The sequence below is a fragment of the Sarcophilus harrisii genome, chromosome 4 (assembly GCF_902635505.1).
Source record: "Sarcophilus harrisii chromosome 4, mSarHar1.11, whole genome shotgun sequence".
Classification (NCBI taxonomy): Eukaryota; Metazoa; Chordata; class Mammalia; order Dasyuromorphia; family Dasyuridae; genus Sarcophilus; species Sarcophilus harrisii.
Window position 1 is genome coordinate 446,767,532 of NC_045429.1, and position 27,932 is coordinate 446,795,463.

General features: G+C 45.0%; 1 protein-coding gene across 19 annotated transcripts in view; it reads right to left on the reverse strand.

Annotated features, from left to right (window-relative positions):
* Window positions 1-12,879: 12,879 nt before the first annotated feature.
* Window positions 12,880-27,932, reverse strand: part of GTF2I (general transcription factor IIi) — an 85,508-nt gene continuing 70,455 nt past the window's right edge. For 7 of the 19 annotated variants that reach the window (XM_031967925.1, XM_031967921.1, XM_031967917.1 and 4 more), the window contains 15 exons: window positions 27,550-27,608; window positions 27,071-27,145; window positions 25,180-25,278; window positions 24,653-24,718; window positions 24,232-24,415; window positions 23,528-23,580; window positions 22,590-22,727; window positions 20,186-20,263; window positions 19,819-19,902; window positions 19,064-19,247; window positions 17,057-17,085; window positions 16,224-16,265; window positions 15,475-15,516; window positions 14,878-14,956; window positions 13,959-14,131 (listed from right to left, as the gene is read on the reverse strand). In XM_031967925.1, the coding sequence (XP_031823785.1) occupies window positions 14,895-14,956; window positions 15,475-15,516; window positions 16,224-16,265; window positions 17,057-17,085; window positions 19,064-19,247; window positions 19,819-19,902; window positions 20,186-20,263; window positions 22,590-22,727; window positions 23,528-23,580; window positions 24,232-24,415; window positions 24,653-24,718; window positions 25,180-25,278; window positions 27,071-27,145; window positions 27,550-27,608 (1,195 nt within the window). In that variant the 3' untranslated portion in view covers window positions 13,959-14,131; window positions 14,878-14,894. Of the gene's footprint in view, window positions 13,774-13,815; window positions 14,132-14,877; window positions 14,957-15,474; window positions 15,517-16,223; window positions 16,266-17,056; window positions 17,086-19,063; window positions 19,248-19,818; window positions 19,903-20,185; window positions 20,264-22,589; window positions 22,728-23,527; window positions 23,581-24,231; window positions 24,416-24,652; window positions 24,719-25,179; window positions 25,279-27,070; window positions 27,146-27,549; window positions 27,609-27,932 lie in introns of those variants that run through there. The other 12 variants (XM_031967929.1, XM_031967926.1, XM_031967928.1 and 9 more) reach the window with 7 other exon arrangements.

The following is a 27,932-nucleotide window of genomic DNA, read 5'->3' on the forward strand; positions in this document are numbered from 1 at the left end:
TTGGTGTCCTGGAGTCTACCCCAAGGTAAAGGCTTCTCTGCTTGACTTCCTGGGGTGGCTGGGGAAGGAAGGAAGACCCCATGGGTCTGTTGGGCATGGGTCTGTTGGATATATGGCCAACCACTCAAAGCCGCCATAAGGAAAGTGTCGCCATCTTGTTTCCATAAGTGTATTCTTATCTGCAGCCAGCCCAGGGGATGTGTGTATGCACTCGGGAGGGAGGCGGTGCTGAATAATCACCCCCACAACCCTTCTCCCCTCTTCCCCTAGTAAAATCCTTTTGGCGAGCTTCCCCAAGGGGCAAACGCTCAAGCTCTAAACCTCTGACCAAGAGAAACTCTTCATTTATCAGTTACCCGAAGGTCCTCAATAATCTTCCAAAGAGAAGCACTGGCCGGCCTCCTGCGGCCTCTCCAATTGGCCAACTCCTTTATTATTTTTACGGCATCTTCTGCTCTTACATCACTATTATTGCTCAATACCTCTCTCCCCAAGGAATCATTCCTTGTAACAAAGGACAAAAACCAAGCGAATCTTAGCAAGATGAAGTTAACATGTCTGTTGAATCTGACACTACATGCACTATCCCACACCCACAGTCCCCCGCCTCTGCAGAGATCACAGGGAAGTACATTATTTCTTTGTTTTTCAAGAATTTGCATAAGAACCCTGCAGATCATGAGTTTAGAGGCAGAAGGGATCTCAGAGGTCATTTTGTCCTTAATTTTTCTTTTGAGGAAACCATCTACAATCTTGACTTTTTTTAATCTCCAGAGCTCAGCATACATAGAGCCTGGAACACAGTAAGTACTTTATAAAAGTTTCCACCCACTCTCTCCCGTCATTTATTCTTCTTATGTTATACTAGCAACCTAATTGTAATGAGTGGTCTTAACAGAACTAAGTGGACGGTTTTTCTCTCCTTTTTCAAATTAAAGACCCTTTAGGGACACACTAGATAGACCTGGAGTCAGTTTTTTTTTTTGTCTCTGACAAGAGTTCAAGTTCAAGTTTTGTCTCTGACACTCTTAGTTGAGTGACCCTGGACAAAAGTCACTTAACCTCTGCCTCAGTTTCCTCAAATGGAAAAATGAAGACAATAAGAATACCTACTTCCTAGAGTTAAAATGAGGGTCAAATGAGAAAAAGGTGCTTTGTAAACACAAATCTTGAAGGGATATATGAATGCTGGCTATTATTATTATATATAAGTGTTACTGCAAATGTGAAGGGTGTGAATACGGCAAAGTGCTCATCCTGCCTTTATTTTAGGGCAAATCTTGGTCTTGGATGCCGTCTTCTTGATTCTTCATTTCCCTTTCTCTTCTGAATTCCTTAATGTCAGTCATCAGAGTAACGAAAATAATCACTGCTCCCCAAACTACTTCCTCTGCCTCCCATCTCCCTCAATCTTACAAATCTTAACAACGCTCCCAAGCTTCCTTCTGGTGGGAGCCTTTGTTCCAGCATGAATCACCAGATTTGTGGGTAGCGGTCAGGAGGGGCGATGCTCCTGTCTTTTCATGTCGGAAGGCCAGCAGACCGCTCTGTTTATATTGGGTCAGCCAATGGCTGCTCAGCAGTGAATCACAAACTCCCACTGTCCTGCTCATCTTCCTTCAATCATAATTTAGAAAATAGATGGCTCATTCCTAGCGGCTGTGTAGTATTGTTTATATGCTTGTGGGTATGTATGTATATATGTGTATATGTAGACATGATTTAGATTATCATTGATACATTGTGTTCTGCAGCAACTCTGTTTTTAAAAAAAATCTCTTTCCCCCTTCTTCCCTTTCCTCCCCAGGGAATCATCTCTTAGAATAATTTTAAAAAGAGAAGAGAGGCAATTCAGCAAACAGACAAGTCTGAGAATATACTTACTGCTTTTCATCCAGAGTCTCCCACTTCTGCAAAAAAAAAGAAAAGAAAAGAAATAGGTTTCTCCTTTTCGGTTAGGCCAGATGTGGTCATTTTAATTATGGAATGATCACTTTAGTTTTTTTTTTCCTCCTTACCCCTCATCCATACTGAACACAGGAAGCTAATTCCTCTAGAAATGGTCCAATTTCCTCCTCTATGGAAAAAAGACTCGTGCCTTCACTCCAAAAATGTTCATTCAGTAACCTTTCTCTTCCATGAGATCAGCAATTCATGCAGATTTTATCCAAGATGGGAATAAGATCCATAGATCTCTCTCTATCATGTATGTCTATGTCTGTATAGCTACATTTACATCTATATCCATATCTATACCCATATCCATGTCTATATCTATATCACATCTATATATATAAATCAACGTCTGTGTCTATGTGGCCAAGTTGATATCTCTACCTATAGCCATGTTGATTTCTACAGCCACATCTATAAGTAGAAGTATGAATTATAAAACAAAGTCAACTAGAAATCATAACGTAAGAAAACAAATTTGATATTAGTGAGAGTTGGCAGGATGGGACCCTGGAATGGAATATAGTTCTAACAGAGAACGTCTCATTTGAAAAGGAGAGAATAAATAAAAGAAATGGTAGATTAGCATTGTATAATAGGAAAAAAATGCATTCATGTGAGCCAAGAAAGGAAATGGGATAGGCAGGATTTATTTGAACATCAAGGAGGCAAAAAAAAAAAAAAAAAAAAAAAAAAAAAGAGGAGGAAGATCGTTGCGGAGGTATTGTTTGTGTTATTATGGCATTATATCATGCCCATTGTTCTGTTTACTAGGCATAAGTTCTATACCTCTTCCCATATTTCTCTTAATTTTCCATTCATCTCTTCCACAGCCTTACTAACTGCTCTGAGGCTTTAACTTTCCTCCCCTTTTCTCTACTCTAGTTCCAGAACCATAAACTATGATCAACTCAATTCTGTCACTGTTCCTGGACTGGGTGTGTCAATCTACTTCCCTATGGCCCAATTTACCATTCTTTAATTTTCCAAAATAAAATACCTTTCCCTAGTCAGTTGTACACATCTTATCTTCTCATATTTCTCTTAATTTTCCATTCATCTCTTTCACAGCCTTACTAACTGTGCTGTGGCTACAGCCTTCCTCCTCCTTTCCCTACTTCAGTTCCAGAATCATAAACTATGATCAACTCAATTCTGTCACTGTTCCTGGACTGGGTGTGTCAATCTACTTCCCTATGGCCCAATTTACCATTCTTTAACTTTCCAAAATAAAATACCTTTCCCTAGTCAGTTGTACACATCTTATCTTCCCTTATTTCTCTGAATTTTCCATTCATCTTTTTCATACCCTTGCTAACTGCTCTGAGGCTTTAACTTTCCTCCCCCTTTCCCTACACCGGTAATGGAATCATAGACTATGATCAAATCAATTCTGTCACTGTTCCTGGATTGGGTGTGTCAATCTACTTCCCTATGACCCAATTTACCATTCTCTAACTTTCCAAAATAAAATATCTTTCTCTAGTTACCACTTCCCTATGTATATTGACTAATATATTAGAAATATGATCTACAAAATGCCCCCCCCCCATTGTGTTAATTCGATCATTAGAACGTAAGCTCATTGACATCAGGGACTATCTTTGCTTTTGTATTTGTTATCCCCAGGATTTAGCATTGAGCTTGGCACACAGTAAGCACTTAATAAATGCTTTTTCCATGCTTTTTTCACAATAATACTCCCTTACATTCCTATAATCTTGTTCTTTTAGCCATTTCATCATGGATGAGCACCCATTTTATTGTCAGCTCTTTGCTAACACACAGAATGGGACTATGAATATTTTGATATGCTTTATATTTTGTTTCTGTCTTTAACTTCTTTGGGGGCATATATGCCCAGTATTGGGATTGCTGAATTAATGGGTATGAACAGTTCAGTCACTTTTCATGTAGAGTTCCAAACTGAAATCCAGAGTGATCGGTGCCAGGTGACGCCAAACTAATCTCATTCCTTCCCCGCCCGCCCCCCCCCCCCAAAGGGTAATCAGACTAGTTGGTCAGGGGATATTCTGTAAATAAACTATGCTTTGATTTCAGCAACACATTTGGCAAAGTCTTTCATACTAATCTAAGATAAAGAAACATGGACTAGAAAATATCCAGTAGAAGAAAAAATAGTAAAAATCTTACTTTTACTTTTCTCTAGAAGAAAAGTCAAAAATTTCAAGGGAATTAATGGAAAAATGCTAATGAAGGTGGTCTAGCTGTGCCAGATCTAAAACTGTTTTATAAATTTCAGCGGTCATCAAAACCATTTGGTACTGGCTAAGAAACAGATAGTTGACCAGTGGAACAGGTTAGGTTCACAGGACACAATAATCAATGACTATAGTAATCTAGTGTTTGATGTCTCAGCTTCTGGGATAAGAATTAACTAATTGACAAAATCTTCTGGGAAAACTGGAAACCAGTATGGCAGAAAGTCGGCGTGAACCCACCCCAACACCTTATACCAAGATAAGGTCAAAATGGGTTCATGATTTAGGCATAAAGAATGATATTATAAGGATATTCAAAGAACATAGGATAGTTTATCTCTCAGATCTGTGGAGAAGGAAGGAATTTGTGACCAAAGGAGAATGAAAGATCATTATTGAACATCAAATAGATGATTTCGATTATATTAAATCAAAAAGGTTTTGTACAAACAAAACTAATGCAGACAAGATTAGAAAGGAAGCAATAAACTGGGAAAACATTTTTACATTCAAGGGTTCTGAAAAAGGCCTCATTTCTAAAATATATAGAGAACTGACTGTGTATGTTTTCCTTCCTCCTCCTTTCCCTACTTCAGTTCCAGAATCATAAACTATGATCAAATCAGTTCTGCCACTGTTCCTGGACTGGGTGTGTCAATCTACTTCCCTATGACCCAATTTACCATTCTTTAACTTTCCAAAATAAAATACCTTTCCCTGGTCAGTTGTACACATCTTATCTTATTTATAAGATTTATAAGAATTTATAAGAATTTTATTTATTTATTTTATTATTATTTATTATTTATTTTATTTATAAGAATTTATAAGGATTTTGTGTGACCTTAGGCAAATCACTTAACCCCAATTGCCTCTGCCAAAAAAAAAAAAAAAGTATAAGAATTCAAGCCATTCTTCAAATGATAAATGGTCAAAGGATGTGAACAGACAATTTTCAGAGAAATGCAAATTAAGACAACTCTGAGATACCACTACACATCTCTCAGATTGGCTAAGCTGACAGGAAAAGAAAATGAGGAATGTTGGAGGAAATATGGGAAAACTGGGACACTGATACATTGTTGGTGAAACTGTGAATGGATCCAACCATTCTGGAGAGCAATTTGGAACTATACTCAAAAAGTTATCAAACTGTGCATCCCCTTTGATCCAGCAGTGTTTCTACTGGGCTTATATCCCAAAGAGATCTTAAAGAAGGAAAGGGACCCACATGGCAAAAATGTTTATGGCAGCCCTTTTTGTAGTGGCAAGAAATTGGAAACTAAGTGGATGCCCATCAGCTGGAAAATGGATGAATAAGTTATGGTATATGAATGTTATGGAATAGTATTGTTCTATAAAAAATGATCAGGGGGCAGCTAGATGATGCAGTGGATAGAGCACCAGCCCTGAAATCAGGAGGACCTGAGTTCAAATCTGCTCTCAGACACTTAATATTTCCTAGCTGTGTGATCCTGGACAAGTCACTTAACCCTAATTGCCTCAGCAAAAAAAAAAGAGAGAGAGGAAGGCCTACAGAGACATAAACCAATGTGAAGTGAAATGAGCAGAACCAGAAGATCATTGTACATGACAACATCAATATTATACAATGATTAATTCTGATGGATGTGATTCTTTCCAACAATGAGATGATTGATGCCAGTTCCCAATGATCTTGTGATGAAGAGGACATCTATACCCAGAGAGAGGATTATGGGAACTGAGTGTGAATCACAACATAGCATTTTTATTCTTTTTGTTGTTTGCTTGAATTTTATTTTCTTTTTTACTTTTTGATCTGATTTTTCTCATGTAGCAAGATAATTGTATAAATATGTATGCCTATTTTGGATTTAACATATTTTTACCATGTTTAACATATGCTATCTAGGGAAAGGGGTTGGGGGATAGGGGAAAATTGGAACACAAGGTTTTTCAATTTAAAATTATTCTTGCATATGTTTTGAAAATAAAAAAACTTCAATAAATAATTTTTTAAAAATTAACTGTGAAGGGAAAAAAAGAAAACATCTAGTAGAGAGTTTGGATCTGCCAAACAATGCTTGAAGGTTCCATGCCAATTTGGAAGGAAATTCCTACTGGACTGCCACAGGGATCAGCCTTTGACCTTATGCTGTTCAACATTTTTTTAAATCAATAAATAGGAAAAAGACATAGAAGGAGTATTTGTCAAATTTCCAAGTGACCCAAAGCTGAGAGAGATAGAAAATTGTGTTTCAGAGGCAGGATCCCCACGGATTTTGATAGGTTCTTTCTTTTATGTAAATCCACTAGTGGGGGCTCTCCTTCCAGGGGAACACATTGGAGCTCGTTTTCATTTTCTCCTCCTGTACGACTCTCATCCATAGGGTTCTGTAGATACTCCATGGAGGCCCGCCTCATCTGCTAGGTGGGCCCTTCCCCTACATTTTTGATCGAGGATCCATATACTCATGCCCCAGTGTGAGGCACCCGTGAAGAGTGTGCCTTATTTCTTCTATGACTGGTCCTCCTTTCTTGGCTATATATCTCCTTGATGGCATCCTTCCTGGAGCTGTTCCCAAGAACTTTTTCCTTGATAATAAATTCTAGCTTACCCCATCTTACTTTAATAAACTCTCCCCTACCCCACACCATTTTACTGCATGTGCATGACTTGCATCATCAAAACAAACAAACAAAAAAAATGATAGATGACAAAGACCAGGATGCTTGGTGGGTAGCTTTCTGTGAGGATCTAAAAAGTTGTCAGATGGTAGATGGAGTACATTTGTTCCAATTGTCCCCAGAGGAAAGATAGTTCAATGGTTTCAAAGAGACCAATTTAGGTTTGATTTTGGGGAAAAACATGTTATAATTAGAATTATCCCCAAATGGAACAGGCTGCCTTGGGAGATTATGGTTTTTCCCTCATTAAAGGTGATAGGATGATAAGAGCAGAGATTTAAATCTAGAAGGAAACTTTGAGGTCATTTAGCACAACAAATGGGGAAACTGAGGCCCAGGGAGGTTCAAATGAAGATCGGATGATCACAATGGGTATGTTGTTTGGTGATTCTGAGAATCCCCAGTCGTCTCCCAGCCGACTTCTAGTTTCTAAATGTCTACAGATCAATGTGTAAAATATCTTTTTGGTTCTGTGGTCTCATCCATAATGTCTCTCATATTTTAAACAGAGACATTGCTTAACAGAAGGGATCCTTCTCACTAGTCTCCTTACCCTCCTCATCATCAGAGGCAAAACACAGAGAGCTCCAAGATTTGCCAAACAGATTTTTGCAATGGGTATAATAATAATAAGAGTAGATTTGCAATGGGTATAATAATACCCATTATACAGATGAAAAAATTAGGCAGACAGCTCCATGGACATCATTGGCTGCTATGATCCACAGAGTGATGAAGAGTCAGAAATGACTGAATGACTAAACACCAAGGTGGCTAATGCTGGAAATGTGCCGTGGGAAAACCATGGGGGTCTCGTCTCACTAATGCCCTCCTCCTGAAGTCTGGCTTTCCCTACTGCCACACCCTGGGTGCCACCTCCCACCTCCTCCTTTCCCCACCTTCCCCAAATGCCAAAAGTTCTAGTTATGGATCTAAGACCACGCCGTTGACGCTGTGACAGGAAGGGGACAAAAGGGACCTCCCTTTATGCTTCTCAGCAGACTCTTAGCAAAAGTGATTTGGTCAGCAAGGATCCCTCCCCAGGACAGACTGAACAACTGAATCAAGGATGGAAAAACCATTCATTAAGGTGCCGTATGCTGAAAATAAAGCTATAAACGTACAGACAGTCCTGGTCTCAAGGAGCTTCTATTCTAGTGGGAGGGGTATGTGAGCTCAAACACATGTATCAGCATTGGGGGGTGGGGGCTAGGGGTGGGTGTAAGGGAGGGTGCTTTGATTTGGAAAATTATAGGGATGCTGAGGGAAGCCACAAAGAAACAAGATGCTGACACTCTCACTCCAGGAGCAAAAGTCGCGCTGATGTGACTATGGCTCCAGAATTCAAAGCCTGGAGGTCCTCAGAGGACAAAGCCAGATGAAACGACTGGGGAATCGACGGGAAAAATCGAGGGGGACCTTGGCCGATCTCTCTAGAAATTGTCAGAACCTGGAACATAATGGATGTTTAATAAGTGTCTTGAATTAAGTTGAATGGACTTTAGTAGATAATTCATCATTCTTGGGTCAACTGAGTGATGAATTTGTTGAATTAACCTATGTCGGTCTCTAAACATTAGACACACATAGTCCTGATGTTCTCAATGGAGCCTTTCCAGCTTCAGCCATAATTTGTACCAAAAAATCCTACAATGGCAGCAACTTCAGAGGTCAGTCAGTCCAACTCTCTCGTTTGACAGAGGGGGAAACTGAGGCCCAGGGAGGTTTAGTGATCGCACATGGAAGAAATGAAAGAAATGAGATTGGAACCCCAGGTCCTCTGACTCCCAATCTCTTGCTCTTTCCACTTTGTCCGTGTTCCTCTGGCCAGGAACCTAACGTGACCCCCAGACCACAAAGAAGGGACAGAGTGGAATACAGGGTGAGCAAGGTAGCATTTAAAGCCCACGAGTTATAACCATTTAGCCGTCCCACAAGACCACGAATAGCCCAGCGAGCAATTGTTGTCAGCTTCCCTCTGGCCCAACTTGATGACTTCAGGCCCTGAGGATGTATTGTGGCACCCCAAACAAAGCCTGGAAAATCCCCAGGAGTAGGTAAGACCGCTCAGACCTATGGGCTGGTCAGGCTTAAGGCCGTAGGCTGATGATTAACATCTGGCAGACTGTTTATTTCTCCTGACTTTTCGGCCCCTCATAGAAACGGTGACATAAGTCCGGAAACCACAGATTTCTATTTCAGACTCAAAAGTCCTTGGGTGAAGAGGGAGGGAAACTTCTGCTGGGCTTGGTGGAGAAAGGCTCTGGTCTCAAGCCCAGCCGGCTCTGACCCATAATCCCTTGGTCCTTGCTCCTCTCTGAGGCCTTCCATTCTCTGGAGATTGTTTCCATTTATGGGTCAATCCTGGTGTACGGATGGTATCAGACCCTGGAATACTGCAGAGCTTAATGCTTAAAACCCATAATAGATCATGTCCCAAAGGTCCGTCCAGCTATCCACAGGACAATTAGACAGAGCAACGGATAAACCGTCATCTCTCGGTCAAAAGGTGGGAAGCATGTTTCATGATCAGTCTTACAGAGTCATGGTCGGCCATTCCATTCATGGGAATTCTTAAATTTCTCCGCCATTTTTCTTTCTACTGTTGCAGTCACTGTATAACTTCATTCTGAATCAGACTTGTAAGGACCTCTTCATTTTCTTTGAATTAATCCTTTTCAATATTTTTTATAACACGGTTACATTCATATATCACATTTTGTTCAGACGTTCTCTCATGGAGCCCTCGCCTTCGTTTCCATGTCTTTCTTACAACAAAAAGAACTATTATGAACGTTCTTGTAAATATGGTTCCTTTTCTTCTTTTTTTTAATCTCTTAGGGGTATTTTAGCTGGCTCAAAGGTTAATCACAGTTTAAGGAACTTGACTATAGCTCCAACTAGCTTTCCAGAATGGCTGGACCTATTCACAGCTCTATCAACAATGAATTCTTTCTGTCTTCTCCTATCTGTGCCAACAATTGTTTTTATTTTCATAATCTTTGCCAATATGACAGGTATGAGATAGAATCTCAGAGTTCTTTTTAATTTGCATTTCCCAATTATTAGTAGAACATTTTTTTTCTTTTTTTTTATTTAATAGCCTTTAATTTACAGGATATATACATGGGTAACTTTACAGCATTAACAATTGCCAAACCTCTTAGAACATTTTTTTTTCATGACTATTGATAGCTTCAGTTTCTTCTCTTTACAATTTCCTGTTTATGTCCTTTGTCCATTGACCTATTGGGAATGGTTCTTGTTCTTATATATTTGTACCAGTTCCCTATATATCTTAAATATAGATTTCTTATCAGATATGGAATTTGCAAAGATTTTTTTTCCCTATCAGTTGTTGCTCTTTGAATGTTAATTTCATTGATTTTGTTTGTTCAAAAGCTTTTCTACTTAATGAAATCAATTGTCCTTTTTTTCTTCTGATCATCATAAATTCTCTCTCTCTCTCTCTCTCACACACACACACACACACACTCTCTCTTTTCTTGGTAAGAAATCCCTATCATCTATACTTGCAAAAGATATCTTCTCTCTTCTTTAAATTCAGGATTTCTTAATCTGAAACCTACAAAGCCTTAAAAGATTCATAGATAAATGTTAGAGTGTTCATGAACTTATATGGGAAAACCGATTACAGCTTCATTTTCATTGACTTCCAACTAAAAATGAGCATTTCCTTTAATTATTAATCTTCTTTTTCTTTCGTTCTTTTTGATTAAGGCAATTGGGTTTACGGGACTTGTTCAGGGACACAGTTAGGAAGTGTTAAGTGTCTGAGATCACATCTGATTTCAGGGCGGTTGCTCTCTCCACTGTGCCACCCAGCTGTCCCAATTGTTAATTTTCTTTACCAAAAAAAAAAGTTTTTTGTTCTTGTTTTTGTTTTTTTTCTGAAAAGAGAACCCTAAGCTTTACCAGACAGCTAAAGGAAGGAGGCCCCGACACACACACACACACACACACACACACACTTACGAACTTCCACTTTTTTTTGTTTTGCATTTACATTGTGTATCCATTTGGAGTCTATTATGGTGTATGGTGTCAGATGTTGATCTAAATTTAATTTCTGCTGGATAACTTTCTAGTTCTTCCAGAAACTTTTGCCCAATACTCAATCTTCCCCCCGTGACTGGGGTCTTTGGGTTTAGTAAAGAAGGAAGAAAGGAAATAGTATTTATTAAGAATGTACCATGTGCCGGGTACACGCTAAAGGCTTGCAAAAGTCACCTGGCGTGATTCTCACAGTAACCCTGGGAAGTAGCTGCTGCCATCATTTCACAGGAGGGGAACAAGGCAGACAGATCGAGGGACTTGCTCAGGAGGACACGGTTAGCAGATAGTCCGGGCTGCCCCTTTCTCCAAGCCCGGAGACTCTCTATCCCCTTCCTTCTTGTTCCTCCGGCCAGCCCTCCTCCCCCCGCCTGACTGTTGCACGCCCGCTACCCGCGGAGGTCCTCGAGGCTCGGTCCCGGGCACCTTCTCCATGCTGGGGACTCTTTATCAGCCTCAGCCTTTGCTCGGGCCTCCAGACCGGCGCCGCCCGCCTGCCCACTGCCCATCTCAAAGGGGAAGTCCGGGGGCACTGGAGCCGGGCTGGCCCGCGCGCCCCAAAGCGCCCCCGCCCGGCTTTCCTTCTCGCCGCCGAGGCCTTTCTCCCGGTCACCTCGTCCCGGGCCCTCGGACCTGGCCCGTTCTTCCGCTCGCAGAGCCTCCCGCCCTCAGGAGCCGCCGCCGGCACCCAGCCCTCCCCGCCTCCTCCCAGAAGCCTCCGCGGACTCCAGCGCCTTCGTTCTCCCGCCTTTCCCCGTCACTTAGCCCGGCTCGGTGCTTGCCTGGGAGAGTTTGGTGTGACGCACGTCTCCAGAATTATCCCCACTCCGGGGGGCCCTCCTCGCTCTGTCCCGACCCGTGGGCCCCGCGCGCGCCTCCCTCCCCCAGACCCGGCGTGGGCCCTCTCTCCGCGTCCCGGTCACACGCGCCGCGCCCGCTCACGTGGCCTTTTCCCTCCCGCCGCCCTTGGCCTCCGCCCGTCCCTCCGCCCCTGACTCGGGGTCCCCCCCGGCCCCGCCCCCCCGGCCTCCGTCTGCAAGCAGCGGGCGGACGCACACGTGGGGCTCTTCCAGGACCCCCCCCCCCCCGGAGAGTTCTCGGCCCTTTGTGACCCGGGCCTTCCGCCAGGAGTCCCGGCTTTGGCGCCCCTGCTTCCCGCAGCTCCGCGCGCGGCCGTGGCAGTGGTCGGGGGGCACCCAGAGCACAAGGTCCTGCGGACGGCGGCGCTCCCAGGCTGGCCCCCACTCCCCGCATTTCCTGGGCCAGGGGCCGGGGCTCCTGAGGTTGGGGTCTCTTTGCCCCTCCCCCCCGGCCCGTTTCTCCCCTCCCCCTAAATGCCCCCCCACAGAAAGTCCCCAGCGCAGGCCGCGGTGAGCTCCGGCCACTTCCAGCACCGTCTGCCGTGCAACCGGGGGGGTGGGGGTGGGAACCCCCGGGGCTTCCTGGCTCGCTCCCCCCTCCCTCCCCGGAGTGCCCGTCTAACAGCTGGGGGACAAGTGACACGGGTCCTAACCCCATCATCCTAGCGCTGCCCGAAGGGCGGGCAATAATCCGGGGTCTCCCCGTCTCTCTGGCTATGGCCTGGTTCCTCACCAGCTGTGATCGAGGCTCCACGAGAGCTTCCCCCACCCCCCAAGGGGACAACCCTCAGCTTCTCTGCTCCCGGGGCGAGGGGGGTTTCTCCTACTTTATCTGGCAAAGGTTGCTGCCTTTTCTCTTTAGCCGCCCCCCCAGCCGCTGACCCCAGAGGTGGACAAGGCTGGGTGCCACAGGAAGTGACCCTCACACCCCCCCTCCCACGCACACACACCCTAGATGGGGGACAGCTGACCATACCCGCCCCCACCCCTGCTCTTCCCCCTCCCCCAGAACATCCTCACCTGCCCACCCAGCGGTGTCTGTGCCCCGGCCCCGCCGCAGATCCCCAGAGAATCATGAACACACTTTGGAAAAAAACGAGTTAGTGTGTGAAAGGCATGGATGAATTTTATTTATTACCCTATATCTACAATTTAATTTGAGGTAAAATATAAGCAACACATTAAAAGGTCTATTCTGCTACCATGTCATATAATTTTCCATTGTGAATATTGTGGCAAAGCTAATGAAAACTCTAAACCATCACATTTTCTAGCTTTTCATAGAGCTGGTATCATACAATTTTGTTTGTGAAATTTCAACACATTTAAAGTTTCTCCTACAAAGTGTGGGGAAGGTATCAGAGGATGCGTAATTAGCTTCTAAACCTCTTAGACATGACACTGAAGCCCCTCTGGAAGGCTGCTTCGGCGGCAACCTTGGGGAGAAGACAGCATGGCGGCGGGTGAGCTGGTTCTCGTGGGGCTCCCGAGGGCGAGACCCCACCAAGCTGAACAGCCCTCCCCCCACGCTACTCCATCCCAGCCGTAGCAGGTCAGGCTCCAGGGAGGCTCCGGCGCTTAACTTAGCTTGCCCAAATTTCCATACCTGATTTAACTGTGCTACTATTCGGATACATCATGCACTCTTTATTTGGACAAAAATAAGTAAAATGGGAAGAGGGCTCATTGTTATCCACACACTGAGATACTGACCTCTCACTAACTGTCAGGTGAACCAGATGGCTTTATTTATGAAAAACATGAACCGTGATAGATAGCGTAGGAAAAAGTCCAGTCAAATATACATATACTATTGTCCACTCAGCCGTTAAAGGAGAAATGGGAACCAAAGATCAGTGAAATGATTTTTCAAATAGAAAAACTAAAGAACTGAACGATCGTCGGAAGGCGTTTTCTTCACTGCAAAGCGGAGATGGATCCAGCTGGAGAGATCTTCCCGTGGCTGGAAAACGACACCATTTCTCAAGTCTGTGCTGATTACGTAAAAAAAACAAAAAAAAAACAACAACAAAAAAAAAAACAACAAAAAAAAACGAAAACAAAAAACAAACAAACAAACAAACAAAAAAAAAAACCGATGAGATTCTTCCGGTCCTTTTTCCAGCACTGCTGCAAAATCCTTAGAATAGATTCCAAAGTAAACCAGCCATTCCAAATCTACAGTCACTCTGCTCTTTAATTCAATTCACAGAACTGCTGAAAAAGTAGACATTTCTATCTAAAAGTAGAAAAAAAGGTTTGTATAGAAGGTAATTCTGTTATACAATTATATTACACAGCTTCGGCTGTAACAGTTCCGGCAAGCTCTTCTCAACCACTGATACTTTTAAGCTAGAGAGGGAATAAAAAAAAATCTATTAACTTAATTTCAGGAATTTCACCTTCATCAAGATGACAGTTTGAAGCGAGCCTGTGACTGTCTTGTTTATCACAGCCATTTCAAGCTTAAATCGGTCCAAGACACAGCTAGATGCTCGGCAAATGCCAGCTAAATCCCTAAATTACTTTTTATTAATTACGCCAAGACCCACTACTTCCAAGAACCATCCCCCCAAATAACTGAAACTACAGGATAAAACACACCGGCCTCCTGTGTTCCTAGCCAGCACTGATGGGGAGGGTGGACCCAGGCCATCCTAACTCTGAATATGACCTATCATCTTGTGGAGTCGTTGACCTTTTATTTGGGAAGGGGAGAGGATGCGGTTACATTTCTGTGAGCATTCGCCAACTTAGCGGAATCCGAGCAGAGTCCACTATGACTCCCCAATCATTTATTGGAAAAGCCACAATTATTCCCTTCACCCCAGAAATGCATTAGTGGTGCTTTGGCTCAGCCATTGGACCTACCTAGGCCTACCTCTCCCTTCCTTCCATCTCCCCTACAAGGGGAAGCAGTTAACCCTGCCCCGGGTCCAGCCACACACAGACATTATAAAGCCACATGTCTGTGTTTCAGGCACGTTCTAAGTGAGGCTCCAGCTGAACGGGACCGGCCTCCAAAGGACTGTGAACACGCCCTCTGAGAGCACCCCCGGCCAAGGGCTTTTTCATCCCATATATAACAAGTCATTTACCCTAGGAATGAAGAGGTCTACCACGTTGGATCTGGTTCCTGTTTGATCTGAGAACTTCCTTCCGTTTCCTTTATATCTACTAAAAGAAAAAAAACCATAGTTACTTGAATAATGTCAGGAAAAGAGCATAATAAATCAACCCACCCAACACAATAAGCACTTAATCTCAAGATATAACATAAAAAATGTCAATATGCTCAAAAGTCTTATCATCATCAAGGAAATAACTGCGTTTCTGTGGCAATACAATCAACTTATCTTGCTTTGAATATTTATTTATTTATAGAAAAAAATGTTCTGGATATAGAAATTCACTGTCCAACTTGTGCCAGAGTTTTTTGACTTTATCTCATTTAGGATCCCTAAAATTTCTAAAAAATAAAAGGGTCCAAATGAAAATTACACAACCTTCCAGGAATCTTAGAAAATTTTATAAAATGTAATTAGTGCAAATCAACAAATAATCTTCATGCAGAAACAAGAGAACAAAACAGTCATTTGGTTCTACTTAAATATCTCTCCCCCCAAAGACAACACCTAATCCTCTTTTCCTAATTAACAGAGAGCACGAATTCCCTTCCTTATAAGCCTGAATACCTTCTGTCACAGGAACCTCCAATTGGGCTGGATCAGCTGATTCTACATGGAAAAAAGAAACACAATTTTTTCCCTAATGTCTTTAAAGGTGATTTTACAATAGCTATTGGATAAGAAGTCATGCATGATACAGAGACTGTTGTAGTGCCTTTACAAAGATGCAATCATATCTAAAAACAGGCAGAACAGAGCACCCCTCTCTCCTTCATGAGAACTTCTCAGCATCATAATGTACCATATGACAACCAAGCAGAACCCCAAGCCCGACATGGAAACCTCACTGCATTGGTCACCACTGAGAAAGCAATGGGGACCATGGGGAAAGTGTGACCAATTGGTTTGTTTCCAACACTTGGTCCCAATCTGCAGGTAGCCCAGACACTGCCTCTCCTAATGGACACTAAAAAACACGCGCCTCACACTTAAGGTAGCAGAAACGGACACAATCCTGAAGGTCATCAGTGCACCCCATTCAGTCCTGTCCCCTTCCCACCGCATCTCCCCAACATTATGCAGCAAGAAGTTTCTGGCTGGGGACCCCCATGCTGCAACTGCTACAACTTTAAAAGGCCAGTTCACTAGCACACAAGCATCTGAAAAAGTCTCTCCTGGACACCCAGACTAACACCCCAAACTTTGGGAGCTGATTTTAAGAAGCAAACTGACACTCTCGGCTGGGGGAGGGAGGGGGGAGCAGCTGGATTTTAGACAGTCTTGGCAGGGATAATGGCTTATGTTGTTGCACATACCTTGTATTACTGGGCCTTCTGATTCGGTTTGATCAACCAACTCTGAGAAAATAAGTGACACGGCTGGATGAGTTTAAAAGAGCAATCATCTTCAGGGCACAAAAGCTGCTCCTATCTAGTCTCACTTTTGACCCTCTCCGGCAGAGGCGTGACATTTATGCAGGCATTCAACGAGCCAAAATGGAAATGGGGCCCCTGTCCCCACACAGCTGCTCAAAGGCTCTAAAGTCTACTGGGATCATTAGAGGTACCGAGACGTTTAATGTGAAGACAGCCGACTAAACGTTTCCTAAGTAACAACCAGCCACGGATTCAGAACAGGCACAATGTCTAACAAATAAGCCACAGCTGTCCATTAGCTTACAAGTTTTTATGAGTTACTGTATTAATCCTAATCATACTGCAGCATTCCAGACTGGTAAGACAGGGCCCGGTATTTTCCATGTGGGGTTGTCTAATCAATTAGACTATTAAATGAGCATCTGAAACAAGGAGCTGGCACTGCAGTGCAGATGGGTGGGGACGGCTGAGCCCCGCCCTTCATTCCCTTGCCCCAGCCACCCAAGATGAATTTCTGTGTTTTCTCTAGGGTCTTTGCCTAAACTTAGCAGTGATGGTCAAAGCTATCAGACTGGTCTTACCAGTAAAACCCAAGCAATCGGAACACACACACCGTACAGAGGAGGAAGAACTGTTTGGGGGCTAGGGCTTTCAACATCCTAGGGCAGAGTCAGAGGAACCATGACCCAAGGGAAGTGTCCCCCACAACGATCCGCTGAAGCCCCAATGCCAACCTCATTAGGGTCCTTCCTAGGATCTCATGAAATACTCACGGTTATTAATGACAAGTCCTGGAAAAGGTCTGAAAGAGAGAGGCACGGTGCTTTAGGTTTCTTCCCTGCAGGCTTGACCATATCCCAACTCCATTTACTCAAGTAGCGCCATCACTGCCCTGATACCACCCCCTCCCAACTACTGATCCCAATCCAAAGTCAGTGTCAGCCCCCGATCGCTTACGTCCCATGAGCACAACCATCGTTTATTTCTGGCGCCCACAGGGAGTACCTCAAACCTGGGGGCTGACATCAGAGATTAGTAGGGAAGTTAGTGCCCAAAGCAGGCCCAACAATCAGAAATGCCAGCTCCAGACCTTACTCTGAGAGCCATTTTAAGGACAAAAGCCAGGTTACTACAGATCTAAGGGAAACAGTAGGATAACATGTGTGCTTCCCAGGGGCAGGCCAGACGGAGGCAATGCAGCCATAGGTTTGGACAGCCTAGGAGGGGTCAGGATGTGCTGGGGGGAATAAAACACAAAGATGGAAGCAGCTGGACAAAGGAATCAAGATTCAAACAGATTTTGCCGGGCTCAATCCCAGGGAATGATAGTCCATATGTCAAGGACTATTCATGTGGAAGTGAGAAAAGGCCTAAGGCCGGACTAGGAATATTGGGGATGTAGAGGGGAAGTCAGGAAAAAACTGGTCATAATGAGAGCCGCCCCCAAACAGAATATGGGACCCATCTCATGGAGATCACCAATCAGAATCTTAAAATCCACTTTGGGGGCAGATTGTAAAATAAAGTTCTTTTCAGACATTAGACCATGGCCAGTGATGCTCCTTCCAACATTCAAATCTGTGATTCTAGTCATTTTCCATTCTTCTTTCTTTAGACACTTAAGTCAAGGAAGGACTTTGCGAGTTGATAATTACCCAAGACACTCATGAACAATCTAAAGCAAGTGGCTCCGTCAGGTTCCCAGGTACAACAGGTAGAAGTAGAGAAAGGGGTCGGTGGGTGGGGTCAAGGCCCATAGCCCCTTATATTCCTGCCAGTGGGTCTGCAATGGGTCAGAGGCTGGGCCAACACTGATGGTGTTCAGGAGAGTCGGGGTAGGAAAAGGCACAGGATGGCACAGAGCGCGCCAATTCTGAGGCCAGCAGACCAGAACGTGTCCTAAGATCTGGAGCCATCGAAGAAGCTGTGGCCATAGGGGTTGGGGGGGGTTTACAGCCAGCCCTGGCAGCAGCATTTTGCCATAAACCCTCGCCCACCCCATCTCCCATTCTGCTCAGAACAGATACAAGGGGCTCGGGACTCTTCCCCATAATCCAGATTTCCAGTTGATGCCCCACTAATCCTAGGTTAGTTACTATAACCCTGTACTGGCGAGGACAGCTGGTTCAAATCTGGCCCCACTTACCAGTTGGGTGACCCTGGGCAAACCCCTTCTGTCTGCCTCAGTTTACTCCTCTGTAAAATGAGCCAGAGAGGGAACTGGCAAACCATTCCGGTATCATGCCAAGAAAACCCCAAATGGGGTCAGGAAGTCGGACACAATTGAACAACAAATTATTTGCTGGTCCATCACTCTTCAAAGGCTCAGCTGGTCCCATTGGACCTTCAGGATTATCCTCCTCTCAAATGCTCCCTGCTCCATAGACCCTTGCCTCTCTAGCAAAGCCCCGTTCTCCTTAGGTCCTCCTGGACACTCCCAGGCACCTTCTCCCAGGAGTCCTTTCCTCCGCCACAGCAGGGGCTGCTTTGTGGGAAAGTCTCTTATCTGCTATCTATTTCCCTGGACTAGAAGTTCCATGTGAAGGAGCCGAACCTAATCTGCATTTTCTATCTGCCTCAGGCTCTGCAATGAGGGGAGCACAAACAGTTAACTTCAATTGCGATGACAGGGTCTGCTTCTGTGCTTGGCGAGGATGCCCTATGCCTTCCAAGGGCTCAGCTTCCCTCAACTTCCCAGAAGCAGAAAGCTTTGCTGGCAGAACTCACCACTCCCTGTGGATCCTCCTTAGGACAGTTATCAGAGTCTCTAAGAAACTTACCTAATGACAGTGAATTTGATAAATTCTGCTGAATCTAGGATCCTTCTCATGGAGCTGATTTCCAGGTAGCTGGGGGCTTTGAAGGCAACCCCAGGGGGCATCCCATCGACAACCACACAGCCAGGATTGATGGTTATCTTCCTGTATGGAACTTTCACAGGAAAGCCCATGCCAATTGCTTCACCTGGGACAGAGCACACAGAAAGCTTTTACAATCTCAAAATAAATTTATCCAGTTTTTTTCCATCAAGAAATCACCTTCAATTTTCAGTCAGATTTTTAAAGACCATGACATGTCACTGAAACAAGACCCTCTATTTCATATAGTTGTATATTTATATGCCAAAGACAATTAACTAAGATATTACAGAGTGAACCTCACTATAATCTGGAGTCATTGTCATCACCATTGAGAGATGAGAGAAACCAAAGCTTTGGTGACTAAAGAGAGGGTCTTGCTGGTGCAGTGGAGAGGACATGGGCCTGGAGGTCAAATCCAACATCAAGTGGCCCTGAAAGTCTGCTTCATTCCCCTCAACTACAAAATGGAGACAAGGGCTGCAACTGCCTCCCAGGGTTACTGCTAGGATTAAATGAGCTGTTTGTAAATCAATGCTTTTGGAAGGAAAGAGTCACCAGCCCCTCCCTTCATCTGTTCCCCCAGAGCAGCCTGGATTAGGGAAGACCCAGGAGCCTTGGGCCCATTAGATCAATCCCACGGGGACCCTCACCAACCTGATCCAGCAAAGACTCACCGAATTTGCGGCTAAAGAGATCGTTCACTTGTTCCCGCAGCTGCCGGGCCTTTTCCACTTTTGATAGTCTTTCACTCTCATCATCTAGAAAGATTTTAAAGGAAAATTCAAAGTCATTAATGCACACTTCTTCACAGAAAGAGTTCGGGTCAGGGTGAGACGTTCCGATTCGCTCTCTACGTCACAGACTACCCTGCTCCAGGACTCCACTAGTGGCGAGTCCAGCTGGGCATGAAGCATAAGTAATGCTGAACAGGCTGCTTGGAAAGCCCTGTAGGAAGAGGCTGCAGCGCTGCCCCCAACCGCGGGAGACCTAACAGCATAAATGAGTCTCAGAAGGAGCTAACCCCTGCCCAAGCCATCATACCTGGAATTGTCACCTGGATGATGTTGAGGTCTTCCACCCCTGCAGCTGTGGTGGTGACATTGGCTGAATTCATTTTTCCTTAAAAGAGAGACTTTGCGTTAGACCAGGGCAGGGACGGGCACCTTCACCCCAAGCTCCCCTCCTCGGGCCAGCTCTCCCTGTCCAGACCACTTAGGATGGCAGAGAAGGAAAAGGGGCCTTCCTTTTTTGTCTCTCACCTGACCAAGAAGATCAGTGTGCATGGAAGTACTTACTGAAGGAGCAGATGAAAACGACACTTCCCAATTCTAGAGAATGAGGATTTCTCATTTTGATTCCATCTCATTTTATCAAAGATTGAACCTCCAGAAAGCCGTATTAAGTTCTGGCAGCTTCTGCCCCACTGCCACAACTCAAGTCCTGGTCCAAGCAGACTCTGCCCCTTTTCCAAAGACCACATAAGTGACACCCGGAAAAGCCCACTCATCCTCAGAAGGCCAGCCCCATGGCAATCCATGAAACAAACAAGATCTAAAAGGTCCCTCGGTCCTGTGCAGCCTCTTCCCTCAGGCTTCTGCAGTAAAAATGCTGAAAGCAGCAGAAAGAGGGAGGGGTTGATAAGGCCTCTGGCGCTTTAAAACTGCAACGATTTAACGTGACGGTTGGCACCCTGAATGGGAGATCTGTGCCCAGCGATGACAACGGACCACACTAGAGGAACTCAACCTAAGTCTTCGATGCCATTTTCCTGATAAACCAAAACACAGAAGAAAGCTGCAGAAAAAGGATGGCTCACAGGCTCTCCGGGGAAAGAACAGAGGAAATCAGCCTGATCCAGAGCCCCAAGGCAAGGGGAATCATCCCTTTGTGGAGCCCTGACTCCTTTCCCACTGTCCTCGGCGCTCCTAAGCTCATGCTGATTTTTTTTTTTTTTAAAGAAGTCCACAGAAAACAAAATGGCTACCTGTGTACCCCACAGGGTAAAGAACCTGATAAGCACCTCCAAATGAAATTGCTAAGGACGCTACTAGTGACATTCACACAAATGGCAAAAGCAGACCAGGTGAGAGCAGTGAAAACTGTGGAGCAGAAATGGAGCATGAGAGGCCAAGGAGGGTGGACCAGACAGACCCCTCACATGTGCTCATCAGGAAAGAACCAGGAGGTACATGGACACTTCTGAATCTTTTTTTTTTTTTTTTTTTTATGACAGGATATGACTTATTACTACTGTGGGAGTTTTTCCTTAATTAGCCATCCACATAATCACCACTGTTATAATAAAGATAAAAATACAGAGTGAAAAGAATTAAAAAAGGAGAAAAAGGAATTAAACAACTCCAAGCTGATGCATTCAAGCAAGTTACTGACACGATACAAAAACAGGAATGGTAGGAATGCCAACGATATTATTACAACTGTGCCCACAAGCTTATCCAATATAAATCTACTGCTCTTAACAAGGCAGACCAAGTGAACCTTACAAAATCCCACACTTCAAATGGCAGCCGAGAAATAGGAGCAGCCAAAGGTGACACTGTTTTTGCATGTGGACTTGATTATAAAACCTTACACAGAAGGAAAGTATCAAAGATCATGAGCAATAGATACTCATAAAACAGTGAGAAGCAGGAGAGGGAAAAACCAGTTTAGGGGAAAAAAAAAAAAAAAAAAGACTGGGAAGAGACCAAACAAATAAGCAAAGCCATTTTAAGGGCATTTCAGGATGAAAGTGGAAAGAGGACAAAAAAAGAGACCAAAGACAGAAAATGGCTGCAAAGATTTCTGTATAACAAACAAGGGAGAGCAAAGTCACCATGTTTGGACTGTTATACCACCATTCTGGATGTGGTTTTAGAGGATGCATAAATGGCACCAAAGGAAGGAAAGAGAGAAGCCGCTGGATTAGGCCAAATACACAAAGGGGCTCCTGGCTGGAAGCCACATCATTCTGAAGGATCCCTTCTGGAAATATCTGAAGGTGGAGAAGATTCACTAAAGGTATGGGGAAAAAGCCCAAAAGACAACCTTTTTATCTACTCCCCCCCCCAACTATATATAATGACTATGAGACTGATAATCTATGCACAAACATACATAGCAAGGGTGTGCCTGAAGAGAGAATTAAAAAGGGAATAATCAGAATTTTGCAAACAGTATCCTACAGCAGACCTACCATGACACAATAGGCTAAAAAGAGGTAGAGAATATTAAAAATCCCACTGGGCTATTTACTGTCTAAAAAAGCATTTGTCCGAGTAGAGCAAAATGGCACCTTAAAAGCTCTCCTCCAACAAGGTGACTCCCGTGTCAAAATTAGTCAAGATTCTTTAAAGGATAACAGAGAAAACCCTGTTTGACCCCCTGATCCTTTTCTCAAGTGAAGCATGAAAGAGGGAGATGTATGCTCGCCAAAGGTGTTCACCAGAGTTATGGAGGAGATCCAGCGCAGGGTCCGAAGTCAAAGAGGGATTCCCTATAGATGGTGAAGTCCTCCAGATTGGTCCTTTTTGTGGGTGACATTGTGGAGATTTCATCAAGCCCGAGAACACTGCAGAGCCTCCTAAATGAGATCCAGAATCACTCGAAAGAATTTGGCCTAACCATCCACATAAGAAAAACCAAGTGGATGAAGAATTGACGATTATCTAAACTATATTATGCAGCTGAGTGGAGAACTGTTAGAGCTCATCTCATACCTCTCTATTTTAGGAACACAGATATATATGGACATATATATTGGCAGACACCACAAATGGACATCAAGCTGGACTGAGAACCGAGTGACAGGAGAGCAGGCGGGATTGCCTTTGGAAAACTGCAGCTGTTTTAATGCAGCCATACTTCTCCTTGAAACAAAGGCCTGTGATTTTAATACCCATATTCTGTGGCGTGGCTACATGTCGTGTAGAGAACATTACGGTCTCCCAAGAAGTGGAGCTGAGGATCCCTTCAAGGCAACGAGAGGCCCCCGGGAGGCGTGAGCAGGCTGCAGGACACCCCAAACAAGGCATTATGATGGAGAGGGGGCATACAGGATGTCAACAAAGAAACCCAAGACTCAGAGGCAGGAGGGGCTGCTCATATGGCTGGAGCAAAGAATAGGGAACAGCCTGTGTGTTTTATCCATATGCTCACGAGGTCAAAAGAGGCAGAGGAAGGCCCCAGAAGGGGGGTCAGACCATCCTCGGGGCAAGGATTGCATGGAATGGGCAGACCCCAACGAAGCGTGATCTGCATCAGGGGAGGGAGTTCCCTGATCACTGAGATCACAGATCCATCCAAAAAGGACTTTTAATCACAATCTCTGTAACCTGGATTGATAACAAACTCATCAAATGTCTTTCCTTGGATTATACTTACTTGGAGGGCTTTTGGAAGTGCTTTCTTTAATGGCAGTTTCAAACATCTCAGGCCTAGAGATGGAGGTAAGAGGCAATTTTCATTAGTAACATGACACTGAAATTACCCAAACAACAGCAAATTTTAACCCAAGGAATTCTATGTTCCAAAGACTCAAAACACACATGACATAAGTGAATAAATCTTTCCTGCTGGTCATACAACTCAATTATCTCTAGTAGTGAAAGACCAGGGATATTATGCCTAAGTGAAACCTGAAATTTAGTAGTTAAAATTTTCAATTCTTTCCAAGTCCTCTTTCCTCGATCACACAACCAACAAATCAGTTAAACTAATAAGCATTAGGATCTCTCTCCTCTAATGTTAATGTACCTTCAAATGTTCAGCAAGAATTCTTGAAAAGGGGCACAATTAAAACAGAACTGACTACCCAATCTGGAGTCTAAATCGTTTAAGGACCGAAGAGATGTTTACCCAAATTAGTCTTCCCAAGCAAGCAGATACCCAAACAAGGGGCAAGGCCTACGGGAGGAGTCCACACCCGTCACTATGGGGAGGAACAACTTACGGGGTATTTAGAATCTCAAACCATCATTTCCCACTGTCTAAGCCCAACCTCTAGCATCTGACCCAATATTTTCGAAAGCAGGCTGTATGCCAGAGCACAACCAGGAGAAGGGGCAGGACCAGCCTCACGCCCATACTTTTTAATGATGAACTTGATCTTGGCTTTATTTCTGAGAATCTTCTCCAGTCTTGGAATGCCGAAAGTTGATGGTCGTCGAAACGGCACGCCCTCCGGTAGGCCTTCGACGTAAAAGTCTTCGGGGAAAGATTCAAACAGCGCAAACGGCACCTTCACAGGGTGCTTCAGGCCAAGAGCCTCCCCTGAAAGACAACAGGAATTTGAGCCAAGCTTCGCCACACGGAGCCCAGGACATTGGGTCAGAGTATGGGGCCCTCTAGATGTTCTGGGGTCACTGAGTGAAGGGCTTCTTTGGGTGGCTACTCTACGGAGGTAGTAACACCTTAGGACATTCTAGGACACTCTACTAAGGATGGGAGCTGCTTTTCTGAAATACTCAAAAGCCAGGAAAAGCTTACTTGGCTTGAAAACATACTTACCACACTTTTCATTAAAGAGATTTTCCACCTTCTGTTTGAGGTCTGTAATTTTAGCATTCCAGGCCTCTGTGAGAAGTAAAGAGAACAGCATTGTTAACATGGCAGCTTCTCTGACCACGGGCAAAAGAGTCAAAAGCATCCAAGAGAATGACAATATCTTCCAAGGACATTTAGCATTTCTAAAAAATCTCTGCGTGATACAATCTGGAGACTTTTCTGCTTTCAAGGGCAATAGCAACAAAAGCAAACATCTCAAACCTCTCAAGGAAAAGGCTATCATGATATCTTTTATTTTGTGTGTGTAAAACAAAAACAAAAACAAAACATTAACAACCTTTACAACCTTAGTTTGAACAAACATGAGAAGACCGTCTAGTCCAAGAAGTATGTGGCGTGAACTTAGGTCAAACAGAATTTTTCTAAAGACACAGGCCCAATTAAGTGATGCAAAACATTCTTATTCAGATTTCCTTTCATTTCAGAATTTAAAATTATGAACTCCAGAGAAATAACAGAAAAAAGCTTACCAAATGAAAATTCTCTCCCTCGAGGCTTGAAGGGAGTATTGGAACCATTGGTCTGAGTCGGAGTTCGAACACCTGTAGTTTGTGGCTTATTATTAGGACCTAGAGATGTATAAAGATGATTCACCAAAGGAATACGATACTAAGGAATTCTGTGAGAGACCGAGGACTAACATACATCATGAACCTTAATAGCACAGTAATAATACATTTAAATATTGCATTTCTCTCACTGGAGCCTTTGCTACCACAGGCTGTCCTCCAGTGTCCCACAGCCCCCTTGAAGAGAAGGCCCTTGCCTTGTCCTTCAACAAAGAGACTCCCTAGCTATGTGGCCCTGGGCAAATCTTGTCCTCTGTCTGCCTCAGTTTTCTCATCTGTAAAATGGGAGTACCAGAGGCCCCTCCTACCAGCAAATACTCCCAACGTGGGCTCGTGGCCCTCCTCCCCTCGACTCACACCACTTAGCTGATGTCACCCAGGACTCCCTCCCATGAACAAGGGGACTCTTTGACAAGGCAAATGGGCCCAAGTGGCTCCAGTCCTCTCAGCACCCTTTCCTATCTATTTTTTTCCCATCCATCCCTTTATTTCGGAGGGCCCCAGAATTTTCTGGCTGACTTCCTTCCTTCCCTGGCTCTGCTTGGTTCTTCCCCATTAGACTGCAAGGTCCCAGAGGGCAGGCAGGAACTTGCCCTTTCCCCAGCCTGTCTCCCCAGGGCTAGCACAATCCCAGCACAGAGGAGCTTCTCCCCTGGCCAGCCATCACCTCCCACCTCTCTTCACACCCGCTCCTGCTGCCTTTAAAGACCTCTAGGGTCAGCTACTGGCCTCAAATGCTAAACGCGCAGGGAACAGGGATTCAGGGTTTCTGCAAAATAGAAAGATGAGACGATTCCTGGACACTCTGAGGTCCAGTCCAGTAAAGGGCAGTTGGATGCGTTAGGATGGAAGAGGCTAAAGGTGGGATCCCGGTGGGCAGCCAAGGACTGCGCACCTTGGGGAAGTATCCAAAGACAGGGGAAGGTCAGGCTGTGGGGGAAGAGGGACAAAGGGGGGGGGGGCAGGGGAGAAATGAATTTTCTTGGCAAACAAATCTTCTCAACTTAAATTTAAACAAACATTTCTTTTTTTTGCTCATCTACACTCATCAATACTCATTCAACTTTCTTGTTTTTGCCTAAGCTAAGTAACTAACATTGTCCAACTATTTCAAGCTCTTTTTTCTAAGCCTTTATCTGGTTTTCTTTCCCAATTCCCACTAGGAAAAAAAAAAAAAATCACTGAATCAACATGGGTAGAGTTCTCTGAAAATAGCCCCGTACACGCTGGCCCACTTCAGCCCAAACCCCAGGTCTCCCCCTTTCTCTCCTCAGCTCCTTGCATTTCCAACTGAACTGTGATCACCATCTAAAAGCAGGGTCCCAAGGCTCCGCTCTCGGGAGCCCTGCCAGGTGGCGGGGAGCACTTCACCAATATGCTGGGACCGTGTCTACAGCCCAGAGCTCCAGCAACGCTTCCTTTCAGCCTAAATTGGCACAGTCCAGTCACTCTTGAACTGGCTTCCTCCGAGAGCTCCTCAAAGCTCAACTTGCTAGGTATACAATTTAGGGAAAGATCACCGCTCTCAGAGAGATTACACTACCCCCCAGTGGTCAGCAGGCCTTGCCCCCAGAGGAGGGGAGCCCAGCACCGGGGGGCAGCCACTCTGCCTCTGCTTTGCTCCTAACATTGCCCTGAGCCCTCTAGGCCAGGCGAGCTGGGCTCAGCCATGCCCCCGCCTTGCAGGAGATATGGGCTCAAACCCCTGCCCCATCCCCTATCTCTAGGAAACCCCCAGGGCTCTTGCTAATCAGACACAGCCCAGAAAGGCCGGCCAGCAGCACGTCCTCACCTTCCACGGTCACCTCGATCTCCGGCACCTTGGAGTTGCTGCCAGGGCTCCTTGCTCTCTTGGAGCTCTGCAAGGCTGTAAAGTGGAGGAAGCAGACAATGAGCAGGATGTGACCCCCAGGGATGTGCAGAAGGCAGCTTGTGACACCCCCCACCCCCCCCCAGGGATGGGGAGGAGGCAGTTTGTGACACCCCCCCCCCAGGGACACAGAGGAGGCAGTTTGTGATCCCCCCAGGAACACGGAGGGGGCGGTTTGTGACCCCCCCAGGGACGTGGAGGGGGCAGCTTGTGACCCCATAGGGATGCGGAGGGGGCAGCTTGTGACCCACCCCCACCCCCACCCCAGGGACACAGAAGGGGCAGGCTGCTGCAAACAAGGCTTCAACCCAAGGTTAAGAGAGAAAAGCGCCTGGTGCAGTCATTGGTCAGGGCCCCAATCCCTAAGAAGGCCTTGGAACCAAGGAGAGGCGCTCCCTTACCTTTAGTGTTGACTTTACTGGCCATTCCAGGAGGTAAATAGGAAAGAACCAGCTCTGGCCTACAAATGACAGACAACAAGACAAGGTCACCTCTGCCATCCCAACCCAAGCCCACGCCACCAGGGCCCATGTCACGAGGCCCCAGTCTGGAGCACAGGACAACGTTAGGGACCTACCTCCATTCACACACAGCCAACTGGTAGCCAAGAAGGGGGACCCCCCGCCCACACTCCCACCAGCACCTGGCTCCCAGGGCTCTCCCCAGAACGTGCTCACATCACTGAGGGTGGACCTTCTAAAAGCCCATGTGCAGGCCCCCTCCTCAGGGAAAAGCAGGGGGGGAAGGATTCCCCCACTTCTCTCCATACACCCGAGGTTTCAGA